Genomic DNA, 17,654 nt, shown 5'->3' on the forward strand with positions numbered 1-17,654 from the left:
GACAATACTCTGTTGTTAACACTGATTTTTCAGTATATGCTTCATTATATAAAAGTAAAAACCATTATTGAACTGATCTATAAGTTTGCCATAGTGGAAGGACCAAACCTTTTTTCTCCTGTTCCCCATCATGCATTTTTCCTTCAAAGTCTTCTGACATTTCAATTGCATTGTCTTCTCCTTCAATGTCTGGTTTAGAGTCTTGATCCTCTTTTTCCTTCTCTTCACCCTTTTGAAAACTGTCTTCTATCTGAATTATTGGTAATGCAAAAAAATTACAATGGATCATATCTATATATTAAAGTACCATGGTAATATTTATAAGCTTATATGCAAAGATAAAAGCCAACCTAACTAGGAGACTGAAGGTAACTTCATGCTTCTTTTACCTGAAACATCCACAACATGGATTTCAAGGGTTCTTTTCAGTTTTACTTGAATTAAACAAGAACACTTGCCTGATCTTCACTTTCTATTTTGTCGCTCACATCCTTCTTGCCTTCCCCATCTCCAATACCACCATCCTCATAATCATGAAACTGTGTTGCTCCCTCTCCAGCTTCATCTTCAAGTAATTCTTTTGGAAGACAAAATCCCTATACAAAGGCAAACAGAAACTCAAAACTTTCTCTAATAGCAAATACATCTCTCAGCTTAGTTTCCAGTTAAGACTTTTGTATACATGAAATACACACTTAGCATATATCCACTGTTATATCTAACAACTTACCTTTTGGGCAAGCTGTGTAAAAATGCTTGTTAGAACAGAAAGCAATTTTCCAGTAGTCCTGTGAGATGCCAGTGACACAGTGAGGTAGAACAGGATAAGGTCTGCATACTTGCAGAGCATGGGCTTTAGACGCACCAGCAAATAGCAGGACTGGTTGAAGAACTGCAGTTAAAACCAAAGAACAGCCGTCAAACATGATTATGTACATACTGAGATGCACCTCATGTACAAATGATAGAGACTGAAATATCAGTAGGCAAGTTTAAATACAATTTCTGAAGTTTCCAAGGCTTTTTCTAGATTTTTACAAAAACTTTTCCTTCTTACTGAAGGAACATCCAGCTTTTGCAGTACAGAAGAGTACCTCTATTTTGCCATCAATCCTCACATGCTTCTAGTTCAAAGGTATCAGACAATAAGAAGCAATGCATTTTTAACCACCAAAGTTCACAATTGCAGATTTTTGAGACTCCCTAAGCCAAGAGTTATTGAGAAGAACAGTTTTACCTTATATTTATCTGAAGTGTAATTTTACCTTATCTGAAGTGTAACCTTCCCCATAAGATTTCAGGTTCTCCAGGAGTTCTGAAACTGCTGAAATTGCTTTCTGCACATGCAAAGAATCCAAATCAGCAGAGAGATCTTCATCCAAAAGTTTAGTTATATGTCCCGCTTTAATCACATCAAATAAAGCTGCATCCTCTTTGTTTGAAATACATAAAAAATATGGAAATCAAGTCAGACATTCTAAAATGTTATAGCAAACAATCTAGAAATATCCATCATATCTGTTTAAATAGACAATTTCTATTAAATTAGACAATTTCTTTGTGTATTGGTATCTCTGCTAGAAACACAGTTTAAAGAATTTTTAAGGTTTGCATAGTTTAATGTCTCCTCCTCCCCCTTAAATTAACAAACTTACCATTTTCCTCTGGAGATTTTTCTTCTTCTTTTCCATGTTTTCTCTCAACCAAACACTGGATGGCATACAGAACAGCATGGATAACAGTTTCCACTTTTGCTGAGAAGTGTTCCAAAAACTCTTCATCTGACTGTTGATTTCCTTTTGAACCTTAACACAGTCACAAACACATTAAATTACAGGTGAGTGGGTTTCCCCCTGTGCAAGCAACATGGTAAGCACTATGCAATTTTTACCACATCGTTCTGCTAAAGCCTCCTTGCTAATCCTGATCTACAACTATGATGTAAGAGCTGTCATCAACAGCAACTACAGGGGAAAAAAAAACCAAACCATTACTGTGTAAGTTTGAATTTCATCAACTGTTTCTGGATATCTGAATGAACATGGAGCCATCTTCTGAAATGACCAACCTAATGAACTCCTGTATCTTTATTGTACAGATTACAAAACAGGCAGAGAAGAATTGTCCTTACCACCGCAATTTGACATGGAAGCAAGAAGCTGTGTTCTCCAGGCTACAAAGTCTGTGGATGTATTATTAACTTCTTCTTGTATATACTTCAGGCTCTTAATTAAGGTCATCTGATTTGCAGCTTGCCGGCCTTCCCCATTTGGAAGAAATAGGGACTCTATGCCTTGTAACTGAGCTGAGACTTCCAGCAAACAATTCATAACTGATGTGCAAACTTCAAAATCTGTCCTGCAACAAGAAATAGCATAATATTGTAAGAAGAACAAACATTTGAAATTAAGATTAAACCTTTTCTTGGGGCAAGGATGAGGGGAAGGCAGCTGATCCACCTAACTTATGTAATAAGAAGTTTGACAAGAAGCAGATGAGCCACTTAGTCTCACTGTCTGAAGTAGACAGAAAATCAGAAGCATATATTTTGTTGGTTTTAATATTATTACTATTAAATAGACTACAGATCTCAAAATAAAAATGTCTTCATTAAATTTACATTTGAAATTCCCTTCAACTAATGAAGGAGCTATGGGGATGAAATCCCAGGAGACCAAAGACAAACTGAGAAGCTGAGATGAAACACTTTTTCTGACTTCTCAGGGGAGTAGAAGACATATATGTTTGTTTAAAAAGCCAGGCACTGCATTTTGCTAGAAAAACAAACAGAAACAAGCCTCAAGAGCACCCGAACACACTTTTCAAGATATGCAGTGTCAAGATGACTACACACATCTTATATGAACATACAACACACAGTTCCAATTTTATGCACATGTAGAACTCACCAGGAATAAAACAAGGTCTCACGTGACTGTTGTCTTATTTTGTCCACTCCTGCTTTCATTGCCTTCACATTTGCCAGCATTGCAGTCAATTGTGTAGCTACCTGCAGCCATAACTGATCCTTACTTCGCATCCTGCAGCCAGGAGGCAGTTGTTCAATTGTTACTGGAGTCAGGTATTTTAGCTCTGAGGGAATTAGGTCAGGTATTCCCACACAAGCATTTCCCATTTCAGGTCCTGAACTCTGAAAAATGTTTGTTTTGATATCTGTCCTTTCATTGTCACTGTACTTTGTTAACTCTTCTTTTGGGCAGCATTGTATAAACCAAGACAGCTCCTCGAGAACCATCACACACTGCATGGAAAGTTGCTGCAGCTTGTCAGTCCAGCGTTTAATACTGTCTTGAGGAGGAAATGCTACGTTATATTCTCTGTCAGCAGTCAACCTAGATTCCATCTCTTGTATACAACTCAGGAGATTCCTGGTTAGGAAGAAAGAAGGAAAAGATACAAACATTGAGTTTTATGTTATACTTCCCTTTGGAAAGCTCAATCTTTAGACTAAGTTCATAAAAACCCTAGATAATATAAACTCAGTGGAAGTCAAACTTTTTTTCCTGGAAAAACTAAAAATTATAGTCTTTTTTTTAAAAAAGAGCTTTGCTTAATTATTGCATTTTTCTCTCCATTACATATGTTTGAGTTGTCCTGAAAGCAGGGCTTTGTGAGATTTCTCAGAATACACACCATGTTTTCAAACAATCCTTTAACTCCTGGCCTGATACTCAAATATTATTCATTTTCCTCCATTATAAAAGCAAATTAGATTCTAATGCATCTTCATTCTCTGAAGTGCTGTGTAATAGTCAACTCATAATTAATGATTAATCTGATTTGCAATGAAAGTCACACCAATGCAGGTAAGTATCTTAGAAGTTTTACTGTTCCTGCAACTGTAAAGTTGGGGGTTTGTGTTTAGGGCTTTTGTTTGTTTTAAGAGTTTTTGGTTTGTTTTTCCAAGTTTCCTAGAGTTAACATAAATGCACTGCTAATCTCTAGTCTAGATTTCCTTCCTTGTAGAAAGGAAATAGCTCCTGACCCAACTTCAAAAAGTTTCATGGATTACAATAGTGACGAATATTCTGTACATACAAATATGCAGGAAAAGCGGAGTCTGCAGTGAAACCGATGAGTCAAGCAGTGGAGTGAAAAGTCACATCAGGTGAGAAAGATTTCCTATATGCTTCTCCTTTTACAGTTTTGACACAAGGTCTAGTATCTCTCACCCTGCTAGAATTTTTTTTTTGTAAGCTGTTGGGGTTTCTTCATATCGGCTCAAAGTGTCATCCAGATAATTCATTTGCTCCAAAGCAAACCAACAACTTGAACATAGCCAAAATTAGCTTAGGCCAATACCTAACAATCTATAGGTTTAACTTTGTAATTAACTACAGTAATTATTTCAGTCTTCATGTATGCCTAATTTGTTTCTCCCAAATTATTTTGTTTCCAAAATATTGGCTGCAATGACAGGATAAGCAATATGTAGCCCCTTCTTGCTCCCCTTTAAAATCTTTTCTAACTACACTTAATTGAGAGGAGGAAACAGGGAAGCAAGGGGAGGAAACAGGGAAGCAAGGGGAGGAAACAGGGAAGCAAGGGGAGGAAACAGGGAAGCAAGGGGAGGAAACAGGGAAGCAAGGGGAGGAAACAGGGAAGCAAGGGGAGGAAACAGGGAAGCAAGGGGAGGAATTTTATTCTCTTCTACCTTATTTTCCGTTTTTCTTGAACTGAATTGCTTACTGTCAAACTCCTTGCCAAAATTTAAATGTTGGAAAATGCAAAATACCTCAGTAAGATCCACTGTTCTGTTATTGCAGTAAGAGATTGTCTCTGTCTGACAAGTATTTGCATGAGGTGTGCTGTGAATCCTTTGCATCGTTCAATGCTGCCTAGTCCAATCTCCTAAAGAAAACAGATACAGAAAAAGTGGGAGGGAACAGTTAGATGAATAAGCAGAAAACAACATTCTCTGTGCCTCCATTTCATTTCACTGGGCAGGCTGAAAGGATATGGTTTAACTGAACAAGTCTTAAAATGCACACAAAAATTATAGTTATTACAGTTTCCCCCATCTTCATTTTTCTGCATCTTCCCTACACCCTGCATACAAATTCGATTTTCAAGTAGCTTCTGCAACAACAGTCCTATTAAACTGCATTCCATTCCAGTAACAGAAAAAAAAAAAAAAAAAAAAAAAAAAAAAAAAGGCCAGTCAGCCTCACCTCTGTGCCTAGCAAGACCATGGAGCAGATCCTCCTGGAAACCATGTCAAGGGACATGGAAAATAAGTAGGTGATTGATGACAGCCAACATGGCTTCACTAAGGGCAAATTGTGCTTGACAAGCTTGGTGGCCTTCTACGACAGGGTTATGGCATTGGTGGATAAGGTAAGAGCAATTGACATCATCTACCTGGACTTGGGCAAAGCATTTGACACTGTCCCGCATGACAACCTTGTCTCTAAACTGGAGAGACAAGGATTTGATGGACAGAGCGCTCAGTGAATAAGGAATTGGCTGGATGATCACACTCAGTTGTGGTCAATGGCTCAATGTCCAAGTGGAGATCAAGTGACGAGTGACATTCCTTGCAAGCTGGTATTGTGCTCAGCCCTGTTTAACATCTTTGTCAGCAATGTGGACAGTGCAACGGAGCGCACCCTCAGCAAGTTTGTCAGCAACACCAAGCTGTGTGGTGTGGTCGACATGCTGGAGGAAAGGGATGCCATCCAGAGGGACCTTGACAGGCTGGAGAGGTGGACCCATGCAAACCTCATAAGGTCAACCAGGCCAAGTGCAAGGTCCTGCACATGGGTCAGGGCAATCCCAACCACAAATACAGGCTGAGCAGAGAATGGATCGAGACCAGCCCTGAGGAGAAGGACTTGGGAATGCTGGTGGACAAGAAGCTCAACCTGAGTCAGCAATGTGTACTTGCAGCTCAGAAAGCCAACCGTGTCCTGGGCTGCATGAAAAGAAGTGTGGCCAGCAGGTCAAGTCTCTTGAGACCCCACCTGCAGTACTGCGTCCAAATCTGGAGCCCCCAGCATAAGAAGGACATGGACCTGTTGCAGCAAGTCCAGAGGAGGGCCACGAAGATCATCAGAGGGCTGGAGCGCCTCTCCTGTGAGAGAGTTGGGGCTATTGAGCCTGGAGAAGAGAAGGCTCCGGGGAGACCTTATAGCAGTCTTCCAGTACCTAAAGGGGGCCTACAAGAAAACTGGGAAACTAGGGAGGGACTTTTGACAAGGTAATGTAGTGATAGGACAAGGGGTAATGGCTTTAAACTGAAAAAGGGTAGATTTAGATTAGACCTAAGAAAGAAATTTTTTACTGTAAGGGTGGCGAAGCACTGGAACAGGTTGCCCAGAGAAGCTGTGGATGCTCAACCCTCGAAGTGTTCAAGGCCAGGATGGATGGAGCTTTAGCAACCTGGTCTACTGGAAGGTGTCCTAGATAATCTTTAAGGTCCCTTCCAACCCAAACCATTTTATGATTCTAATTCTTATCAAGAATTTAGTTCCAATAGTAAAAGTACCTTACATAAATGATGATTAAAATCTAAAGAGATATCAGCCTAAATTTTTTACTAATAGAAAATTTCAGTCCAAACTAGTAAAATACAGTTAACAGAAGTAGGATTTCTAATTTTATTTTGGTGTTTTACCTTGGCAGGTGCTAATAATGCTGTCTGAAGTCTAGAGAGGCGTGCAAGTGACCGATAGAAGTACTTCTGGCATCCATCCCAGGCAGAAGAAATCTCTGTCAGCAACCTGGCAGAGCAAAAAAAAGTCTGATACTACAAAGGTATGGAATTTCAGTATTCTCGTCTTAAGAAAACATTTAATTTTTAAAATAATCCCTCAGGAAATCCTAAGCAATAGCAACAAAATATCTATCTTTGAATATAATTTAACACTTAAATAGTGGTGTGAGGTTTTTTTCATGCTGCTAAATGCAGCTTGACAGGGAAGCCTTTAGTTTGGCCTTGATGAAAGGTACTGTAAACTAAACCCTTACACCAGAGGCAGACAGCAACCAGCATGCCTCAATGACAAAAATAACTTCCTACTGGAAAAACAGAGAAACATCTGAAAGAACATCTTACCTCTAGGCAGTTTTTTTCCAGAAATCCCCGCTTTGAAGTCTATGTATTTTTCTCTTGAAATATCCCATTAGTCAATTAAGATAAAACAATTAATGAATCCCTATAAATTACAACTCATTTTAATAAAATTGCTAGCATTCTAATGATGCTAGCAAAGCATCCCAGGCAAAGCTGAGCGATGGAGAGTAGTTTAAAATTTAATTCACAGAAACAATGAAACTGAGGGTAGAGTTGTCAAAAGTGCAAATTAAAAAAAAAACCCCTCTCAGTTGTACGTGCCAGTACAGTATGTACAGGATTTTCAAAGTGAGAAGTAATGGGGGGAAGAGAAAGGAGTATCTAAAATCCTAAGTAAATTATATTCCAGAAATTCCAGTCTAAATCCACATGCAATAAACTCTATGTATTATAGCTGCAATTCATACAATCTGAGTGTTAGAAATACTGTGTACGTACGTGGCATCCAGTTCATGTGTACAATTTACTACACCTAATGCACTATGCAAGTCCAGTGGACGTAGGTAGAGTATTTCATGATAGTCTTTTGAACGGGACCAAGAAAGGCCTTTCCGGTATGACAAACCTGGAATGACATTTGAACACACATCTTTCTACATCCTCATTCTTTTATATGAAAAATGTCACACATATAGTTGGTTTTAAGATATAAAACCTTCTGATGTAGTTTTTTTTTTTTCTGATGCTGTCTAATTTTGACAAGTCTTTGAACATATTGTAATTTTTGTAATGTAAGAATACATTGTAGCTTACTTATCTTCAGCTGAACGTAGCTGAAATAAGACAAAACATAGACCTACATGTATAAAGAAGGCTGGTGGTGGCAGCCAAGACAAACAACAAAAAGCCTTGAACCTGTAAGCCATGCTACAGCCTGAGAAAGTTACAGCTATATACTTTTAAAACTGAGTCTTAAGTCTGTTATTTTAGCTATTTTTAAAATCACATTAAGCATGCTCATTTCTCTCAAGCCAATTAAAACACTCCTTTCAAAGTACCCTGAAGATAAGCACAGCCTATAATAACTACTCAGTAGCTATCTAGGTTACGTTGCCATTTTTAAAAAAAATGGCAAACAAGTCTTAAGAGTGACACATTTCACTTCTCCTGGTCCTTTAAGAAAGCTGAGTTAGGGATCATCACCTCATTTTTAAGACATGAAAAGGCTGATGAATGAGGAAGGTAAAGGTGTCACCTGAAATCAAAGACAGAGCCCAGTGAAGTCCCATGTGTTAATTAAATCACCACAGTATGCCATTTCTCCAGCATAAACTTCACAGAGCAGCAATGGCAGACATCTCTGGCACCAGTGGGTGCAAAAAAATGCCAAACACAGGAAAAGTGTATGTGCTGGAAACCTCCCACTTAGATTTGCCTGTGTTTGCAGTCATCTAAATACAAGAAGGACCTTAACCTACTGGGTGCTATTTACTCAGTACACACATCACCTCATTTACGGTAGCATAAGCTAGAAACACTCAAAACTACAACTGAAGCCTCCTCCTGTACATCTAATGGAATAGAAGAGGAATAGAAGGTATTTGTGGCTCAATGACTTCAGGAACATAGTATTATAGTGGGTTTAGATGTATTGGCAAAAATGGTAAAATGCTTAAGAACTTTGTACTTTTAAACCAAGCACATTTTTATTCAAGGCTCACCTGTTTTAGCAAGGCTTTTAAAGAGATCTGACAAAGCCCGTTGCTTCTGCATCTGAATATGCTTTGCCTCTGATTTCTGCTTCTCCTTATCTGCTGTCTGATCAAATGTTAAATTTTGCAGTTCAACTACAGAAACAATGATACCACCTGTACAAAAACCAGCAGGCAAAGGTAAGAGATGTGAAAATTTAACATACACAAAGCAGCCATGGGAAGACGGTCTGGGAAGGGAACTATATATCTACACTTTTCCCCAATTTGTTCCATTTACGTTACAGAGGTCAATTATGGTATGGACGTCACAAGAATACTTAACCTGTGAACTGGTCAAGATTTTCCACCAGAGTTAAGAATGAATTCTTTTCTGTAACTGTTGTACACATTTTCTTCATTCTTTTAGTAAGCTTAGGCAGACGATACTGAAGAGATTCCGTATGAAATGTAATGCCATCCTGACATTCTTCTGGGAGTGCCCTCTGAGAAAAAAATGGAAGAAACAGTTCAATTACACCCATATACACAAAGCTGTCTTATTTGACCAGAGTAAATCACTGCAAAACAAGGGCTAAATTCTGCATTGATCTGAAACCCCAAAACAAGCCCACATGATCCTTTGAACTGTTCAGCACCAACACTTGCAGACAACATGGAACTGCAACAAGTGAAATCAACAACCCTGTTGATTATGAGTAACAGGCTTGCAAACAAACAAACAAACCACCAACCAACAAACCAAACCCACAACCAAACACATTACATTTGTATCAGATTTCTGCCTCCTCACTCTACCCTCCTGTCACAGGACAAGAGCAAAATCAGCCACCCTCCTGGTCTGAAGAAGCAGAACAAAGCCTTGGAAGATGCGAGTAACTGAGCATTTCCCACTCACCCTCAAATTCTGATGAGTTACGATTGTCTCCTTGCATCTTATTAATAAAAACTAATGTGAATAGCGATCTATAGGAAGAAAATTAGCCAACTTCCTCTCTGAGCTGGACACACTAAACTGTGGCCCTGTGGAGCAGGATTTACTACATAGCAGCTAATCCAACGCAAACATTTGCAGTACACAGGCTGTCAGTCAACAGCAAACGTGTGACAGTGTAGTGCATTCCCCTACAGGATTCAAACTCAAAGTAATTTTATATTTAATCAGAGGCTATTTGCACACAAATTCTACGGCTGGGATCATTTGTTTAGGTCCTTGTTTAGGAAAAAACGGGAAATAATAATTTCAACTCTCAGTCCATATTACTGCACTAGTAGGGAAGTAACAAATTGCTGCAGACAATATGCAAGCAGCTTGGAGATGAAATGAGTATCTGCTATCATCTCTATATTAGAGCACAGATATTGTGCCAAATCAATACACGTTTGTCTTTCCATGCTGCATTCCCACCCATCTGCACTGTTTCATAACACTGAATACAAGACAGACCAAAAAGTTGATGATATATTCAACAGATTTGACACACACATAAGATTTTTCTGCATAAAACAGTGAAAAGCAACATAGAGAAAATATCCTTCCCACACTTAGAATAAAGAACATAGTCACCTTGGTAACATCTGTTCCAACAGACAGAATTTTTTTTAATGCATGGCTCAGCCTCTGAACTTTGGTGTCTTTGTTCTCGGATTCTTCCTGCTTTTGCAAGCAGTCCAGCTGCTCCTCTTTACCAATTTCCACCAAGGCAGGCCGACATGGCTCATTCAGAACAACTTCAAATTTCTTCATGAATTTAAAGAGAGTCCTAATTACCAAAGGACAGCAAAAATGTAACTGGGTTTTACAATCCTGGAAATCCTCTCAGCAGCTGGAAATAAAAGTTTCTACTGTGTTACGAGTAGAAGAAACATGCTTGCATTCAGATTTAACATCATAAAGAAATAGTCTAGAAGGAAGGTTCCATATATGGAGCTTAATTCCAAGCTCACAGTTACCTGCGTATTTTTTCAACTGATTGTTTTATAGCCCAGAAGCTGACGTCATTCCACTTTGAAATTTTCACAAATTCCTATTAGAAAAATAAATAATCAATGGGATTGCTTATATAAATGCAATTAAGTATTTGCTATAAAAGATGATCTTTAAAGCTGTTCAGCTATGATAGTATGGCAGTCTTAAAATGCAAGACCTTTTAGTAAGCAAGCAAATTATTGCATAGGCACCTTATTCTATTAAGATATGCGTTTACGCTAAAACTGCAGCATAGTCAAATGTTGTGAAATGCAAAGGAACTTCACTACTGGGTAGAAACCTCTGTAGCTAAATAGGACTGACCAAACATTAAAGAATTCAACCAACCCCCACCTCAAAACCAAATTCTTGCCGAATAAAATATGAAGTATAGTAGGGATTTTGGTGGCCAACAGAGCTATTATATACAAATTCAAGTAACATCTGCTCCACTGTTTCCTTGATTAGATCAGAATATTGTCTGAGCAAAGTTTCCTTTTACCTTAAGTTCCTTTTCTATCGGTTGACGAAGTTCAGTGATTCTGGCCTCAACACACTCTGAAAACTGCTTATAATAATTGTATAGGTTCCACAGGATGCTGCACAGAACATCTAGAAGGGACAGACAATAACAAGCTTTTTTTAAAACAGTATATTCTTGAGTATCAAGAGAAACGCTTCCCAAGCATTATTGTGACCATGAAGCTTAGAAACAGCAAAAGATGGGGTAAGCTGACCAACAGTATTCTTCATGAAAATGGGAAAAATAGCAGCATAGGCTTGTGTTGTTTTTATGAGCTTCATGACCTGTTTGGAAAGTCCTGAATACCTGATAGTCAGGTTATTGCAAAGAAGACTCAACACATATAATGCTTAAGAACATACCCTTTTCTGGTACTCGAGGCATCAGCAAGACATGGCAGTGGAAAACCAGTAGCGCTTGAAGTCGTGCGTGAAACTCTCCCAGCGTAGATCCTTCAATGAAAGCTTGTAGTGTGCTGACCAGTGTTTTCAGATCCATTTGCCCAGTTTCTGAACATTACACCAGAAATTTAGAGAAGCATGAGAAAACAAAAAAAAACCCTCTACATGAAAACTGTTGTCTGCTCCTTGTAAGCTTCCAACTAAATATCAGGTCTCTGTTAGGAAAGGTTCAAAACAAAACACGAAACAGGAGAGGGGGAGAATTCTAATTTAATAATATGTAAAACCAACAAACAACACACTGGAAGAAGGGAGAGGAGACGAGAGGCAGCAGTAAGATAGTGACTGAGGAGTACAGCTACATGTCCAGTTTCAGAGTGCATCAAGTATTTGAAGAATACTTGCTGTTCTCTATGAATGAATGGCTTTTTTGGCCATGACATAGACAAATTAGTCACTGCCTCCTCAAAATCATGCAGACAGAAATAAATCTTAGAAGAATCTGGTAGAGAATACAGTGTCTTTAGAGCATTACCTATGGAAGAAGACATGCTGTCCACTTGGAGATATAAAATAACCCAAGGATCTGAAGCTCGTCAAGTGAGTGCATTAATTAGTCATGAGATTGGAAGAACCTTGCCTCATGCCAGAGGATGCTACTCTCATCTTTACAATTTCATTACATTTTGGGGAGGTAAGGGACTGACAGCTACCTTCTTTCCCCTATTTTATGTAATGTGAACACCTGCAGATAGATTTGCTACGAACAGTATGTACCAAAACATACTTACTGTAGGAATTCTTTAGGCTTCACACAGGATGTTAAAAGCAGTTCAGCTAGGATATGAATTATGCTTTGTATGGTTAAAAAAAAATGAGGGGCCTCTTCCAGCTGCAGATGGAGGCCTCCCACCCTCCAAATCTGTTTGAAATGTTTATATGTGCATGACATACAGTTATCACAGTTCTGCTTTCTTTCAGATGCTTTTTACAGACATCTTTTTTCTTTATACCACCTACAATGTTGGCCCTTTGAGAGACACACGTGATTCCAGAAATAAATACCAAGCTAAGTTCACTCTATATGGAAGAGACTCTACACAGTAATGGAATTTATCATAGAGTAAATGGGACAACTACACCCTGAAAGTGCATTGTCAAACTCTGGCATTTAGGATCTTAATTATGCATCCTTATTAATTGCTGGAACTGCATCACACATTCATATAAAGGCCAGCACTTACCTTCTATATTTGCCTCTGTCTGTTCTTGAACATACTTCTCAATCATCTGATAGACTGAGAACCAGTGCTTTGTGGATTTCTCTACATGCTGCTTCATAATATTGTCCAAGCTTACTGACCAGCAACTAGAAATAAGGAAGGAGAGAAAAGAAAAAAATAAAGCAAAAATACTGTGGATAGTTTGGGCTCCAAAATAACAACAAACTTTATTCTCCGTTTCTACTGAACTAAAGGAAGATTTTACAGGATGGAATAAGCTGCCCATATGCTTAATATACACAATCAACTCTTAAGGATCACTGCTTTGGGACTATTATTAAATATGAGAGAAGAAATGCAGGAACTAGGGACAGTAAAACAAAACCAGTCAGAGCCAGATTCAAAAGTTGATTTTCACAAAACCTGAGGTAGACTTGTGGAATTCCTGATTGTGGCATACTATGGATATAAAAATTTTACATGGTCTTAACAGGAGACTGGACAACAATTTTTAAGGGAAATTTAATGAGGGTTGTTAAACAGAGAAAACACTGCAGGATCAGTAAGCCCTAGGATGAAAACAGGAGGAACACTAGGAAAATATTAGGATGAAGTACTGTGGTTATCTGTCCTGGTTCTACATAGGGTCACCACGGGCCAGATACACTCATTCTGAGCCAGTACAGCTGCTAGTTTGGGGCTTTTTCCCCCCTGCATTGTTACTAGGACAGCCACACACACACAGACAGAAGCGTGTTCCATGATCAAGGCAATTCTGCATTGGAATGCATCTCTGTAGGAAGGAAGCTGACAGTATCTAAGAAAAAGCAGTAGGGAAGTACAGTTCTTACTTCAACTCCAATCTACGCCACTGAATAATCAGTTGTGTGACCAAATCAAGATGTTTCCGCAAGGACAAAGCTCGACTAGCATTTTCCTCCCAGTCCTGGAAAAAAAAAAAAGTTCCCCTTTATACAAAGCCAAAAACTAGTCTTTGCATGCAAGACTCATGCAGTATTCTGGATTACTCCTTAAACTTAAGATATAGGGCAAGTTCACTTCCTCAGATCCTGGCACGCAGACAGCTTTCAGTTGTTTTTATCATGGTACCAATATAAATAAGGAAGCATAAAAGAGAAAATAAAAGTTTCCCTTAGCTCTTTTCTTACCTGTGCCTTTGCAAGAAGAATTTCTAAGCCATTCAGGAACTTTGAGAGAGGACTAGAGAGTGGAAAACTTCTGATTCTGTCCATCACAACTAACAGCTGCAGAATAAAAAAAAAAAAAAAAAAAAAAAAAAAAAGCATTCAACCTATAGTAACAGATCTCTAACAGAAGTCATGAAGTTAGGCTCATTTATATTAGCATAATCCTCCCCTACAAGAGATAAGAACATTTTTTTTTATATTTTAAACTGCTTCCTCATTTTAGTATAAGCTCACTAGTAGCTCAGTGAAGCCCAGTGTACTCGGGGAAAGGAGCACAAAGGACCTAATGCAAAGAGCTCCAATCAATTCTGAGTTTCTGCATTACTCTAAGAAGTATAACCTGAGGGCCACACAGACCCTGTAAGCGGGACCCAAAGCTATCAATTTTAAAGCACTATGAAAGAAAGCATTTTGGGAAAAAAACAAGAGCCCAGACAGCAAAAGATCTCAAGAATCTTTGAGGTATGGCACAATGAAGATTGCTTAAAGCTGTAAGAGCAGAGTAGGTAGTGAGTAGCACTTAACATTGTATAACTAAAATAGAACAGCTAATAATACCCAGTACCTCTTAAGAAGAAACAGGTATGACTTCAAAACATCTGCATAAGTAATACAGACAACATCTAGGCAAGTGTACGCATGCGCATGTCTATGTATATCTATACATGTATTTACACACAATGCAATTCTAAAATGCTCCCGTTTTCCCTAAATATTTGTTGAGGTGTTTTTACCTGCACAAGTACTGGATGCTCCGGCCAGTCCTGCAGTAGCCCATTTATTTCTTTAGCAAAATTATCAAGTACAGGTTGGCACTGTCGGACTTGCTGAATATTAGGATGCTGGTAGAAGTCATATGGGCCATCTTGCTGCAGCACAAGATCTGAAGTTAATTCCTCAAAAAAGGTATTGTGAAGAAGAGTGCTAACTAGAAGTTGGCTTCCCAAAAGCCTATCATTCATTTCAGCACCTAGGAAAAAAAAAAAAAAAAAGAGAAAAAAAAAAAAGGAAGACATCACACATGCTATTAATTCTTTTTTTTCAGATCAACAGATGAAGTTTTTTTTCCTGTATCCCAAGCCTTAGCTTGTATCTTTTACAAGGAACATGCCACACAGAAGCAATGAGATTGGAGTATGGAACAAAAAAGATGTACTTAAAGTTTACATTCTCACACTTCACGTATGGACACAAAAATAAGTTACTGTAGAAAGAGCAGCCCTTATCTGCTGCTTCCTAAGTGCACATATGTACTTTCATTAGTGTAGAACTGAAGTACAGCTCTGCTTTGAAAAGTGTGATGGTCTTGAAGTCTCACACACTGTTATAATTATCTACACATCAAGTGATCAAGTGTGCCAAAATTCACAGTAAAAAAAAAAACAAACAACAAACCAACAAAAGAACCACCACCTTTTTTTTCAATTGTACAAGCTCCATTTAAGCCCATTCTTTTATGAATGTAATTGCAAACTACTACTGTAAAATTTCTACAAGTGCATCATCTTCCACAGGATTATGCGGAATCAAACGACGAAAATTTCACTTGGCAGTCAATTTATTCTTAAACTGTGTTGGTCTTATATATTAACAAATGGAATAAAAAAAAAAAAAATCCATGAAAGAATAAAAATCAAAGCATTCCACTAAGACAATTCTGAACATGGGGCACAATCTATGGAAAAATAAAATTTGGTTTTGTGCATTTTTCCCATAATAGGTCTGTTTCATGACCTGCAAGACAATTAATTTTAAACAAATCATTACAAAGCTAAACCTGCACATCTGAAATACTGCTAGCAGTCTTACCAATTAGAGGATAGAATTGTGACACCAGACATGCACCAGTCTGATAGCAGGAAATAAATGTACTGAAATAGTGTTTGGCTTGATGAGAAAGCTGACTCTGTTGATACCACAGGGATCGAGCAAAGTTTAAGCACAACTGTTGATGAACCGTCATTACTGTTTGCATAGAGCTCTTGGACAAAAGGGCTCTATCAACTTCCAGCTGGTCTTCCAATGGATCTTCAGTTTCCATTTTTTCTTCTAGGCTTGGCTGTGCTGTGATATCTTCGAAGTCCTGCAAATTACATCATAATCAAAAGTCAATTATAATTTCATCCTTTAATGCCTCCCCTCTCCATCTCCCCTTTTGCAGTTTTTGGCATTGCAACAATACGCTAACGATTTGGAGCTGGCACTATATAGATACACTGCCTGCCTCACAGCTCAGATGTCAGGCTGAAAGAGAACATAGGCAACCATAAGAATTAAGGGCATAACCACAGCAGGCAAGAGTGCAGTACAGCAATGGCTGAGCTGCTGCCAACGAAATATCTTTCAGAAAAAGCAGCAGCAGTCATATCTCCTGATAAACTATCTCAATGCTGTTTGGTTGCTTGAAGAAGTGAACTATCACACCCCAGCAACACAACGAAACACAATTGTCTGGTGGATTTCTGTACTGCATAACATAGCTTGGTGAAGACACACTTAAAAAGTAATGCAAGCCAGTTAAATTTGCTAAAAAAAAAAAAACCTCAAAGCTTTATTTAATCAAGTAGATTAGCCTTATTCACAGGTAATAAAACTTCAGACAACGTTATTTACTAAATTAATCAAATTCCAGAATTTTACAACAATTATACTAATGATATTGTCATTCAGTTATGTAACTTGGGATTATTCACCTGAACCACAGTATGGTTCAAGTCCAGAAATTATTTCAATATTTAAAAAAAAAAAAAAAAAAACCAAAAAAAAAAAAAAAAAAAAAAAACAACAACACACAAACAACAAAAAAAACCCAAAAAACCAACTTTCTATAACCAGAAGGTAAAAGAAGCTAAAAGCATGGTACTTAATACCTTTCTATCAAAATCTACTCCATATTTTTATTTTGAACAAAGCAAAAACTGTTTCATTCCTCATTTTACGTATAGCATGTATTTTCAGGAGCTACTTCAGAAGTATTTTTTTTATGTTTCTTTACAGAGTTACAGCTGTTACCTTTTCATGAAAAGGAAATCTCCTCTTAAATTCTTCTTCCTCCTCCTCTTCCTCACTCCGTCCTTTCCCATGACTTTTACTTCTGTATCTGTACAGACTGCGTTCCATTGCCTCCCGCTCTTGGGCACGGCGTTCCTGTTCATCCCATTCATTTATAATTGCCTAAGAAAACACAAAGCAGAATATTTTTACAAAAAATAATGTTTAAAATCACCTCATATTTCAAAGGGGCAGCATCTCTCCTGTTTAGCTCTGTCCTCCTCTACAGTCTACAACAGTATAAATCAAAGCCATCCAACTTTTTTGTGAATTTGTGAATTCACTTTTGTGAATTGCCCTCTCAAAAAGCCAATGAGGAAAAGGCATAGAAAACAGGACACAACAGAGTGCTTGGCCAAGTTCTAGTCTCCTTTCTTAACTATTTTATAAAGAAACTCTTTATAAAGAGTTTGGTTTGGGGCTTGGTGTTTTTTTTGGTGTAGTTTCAGGTTTTGTTGGGTTTTTTAATAAAATCTTTGGTAACCACCACAGGCTATGATTTTATGCCCTGATAAATCCAAACAAGTTAAT

The 17,654-nt window shown here is 38.0% G+C and overlaps 1 protein-coding gene across 4 annotated transcripts in view; it reads right to left on the reverse strand.

Moving 5' to 3' along the window:
* MDN1 (midasin AAA ATPase 1) overlaps positions 1 to 17,654 on the reverse strand; it is a 102,529-nt gene that overhangs the window by 18,463 nt on the left and 66,412 nt on the right. For all 4 annotated transcript variants that reach the window (XM_086745952.1, XM_086745951.1, XM_086745950.1 and 1 more), the window contains 22 exons: positions 17,085 to 17,246; positions 15,882 to 16,155; positions 14,807 to 15,042; positions 14,034 to 14,129; positions 13,716 to 13,810; positions 12,886 to 13,010; positions 11,603 to 11,749; positions 11,220 to 11,329; positions 10,702 to 10,775; positions 10,316 to 10,511; positions 9,074 to 9,233; positions 8,758 to 8,904; positions 7,535 to 7,661; positions 6,638 to 6,743; positions 4,757 to 4,872; positions 2,910 to 3,389; positions 2,132 to 2,358; positions 1,656 to 1,805; positions 1,266 to 1,432; positions 731 to 892; positions 459 to 596; positions 109 to 250 (listed from right to left, as the gene is read on the reverse strand). In XM_086745952.1, coding sequence (XP_086602078.1) covers positions 109 to 250; positions 459 to 596; positions 731 to 892; positions 1,266 to 1,432; positions 1,656 to 1,805; positions 2,132 to 2,358; positions 2,910 to 3,389; positions 4,757 to 4,872; positions 6,638 to 6,743; positions 7,535 to 7,661; positions 8,758 to 8,904; positions 9,074 to 9,233; positions 10,316 to 10,511; positions 10,702 to 10,775; positions 11,220 to 11,329; positions 11,603 to 11,749; positions 12,886 to 13,010; positions 13,716 to 13,810; positions 14,034 to 14,129; positions 14,807 to 15,042; positions 15,882 to 16,155; positions 17,085 to 17,246 — 3,637 coding nt within the window. The remainder of the gene's footprint in view (positions 1 to 108; positions 251 to 458; positions 597 to 730; positions 893 to 1,265; positions 1,433 to 1,655; positions 1,806 to 2,131; positions 2,359 to 2,909; positions 3,390 to 4,756; positions 4,873 to 6,637; positions 6,744 to 7,534; positions 7,662 to 8,757; positions 8,905 to 9,073; positions 9,234 to 10,315; positions 10,512 to 10,701; positions 10,776 to 11,219; positions 11,330 to 11,602; positions 11,750 to 12,885; positions 13,011 to 13,715; positions 13,811 to 14,033; positions 14,130 to 14,806; positions 15,043 to 15,881; positions 16,156 to 17,084; positions 17,247 to 17,654) is intronic.

This window comes from Chlamydotis macqueenii, chromosome 3 (assembly GCF_036417535.1).
Source record: "Chlamydotis macqueenii isolate bChlMac1 chromosome 3, bChlMac1.mat, whole genome shotgun sequence".
Lineage (NCBI taxonomy): Eukaryota > Metazoa > Chordata > Aves > Otidiformes > Otididae > Chlamydotis > Chlamydotis macqueenii.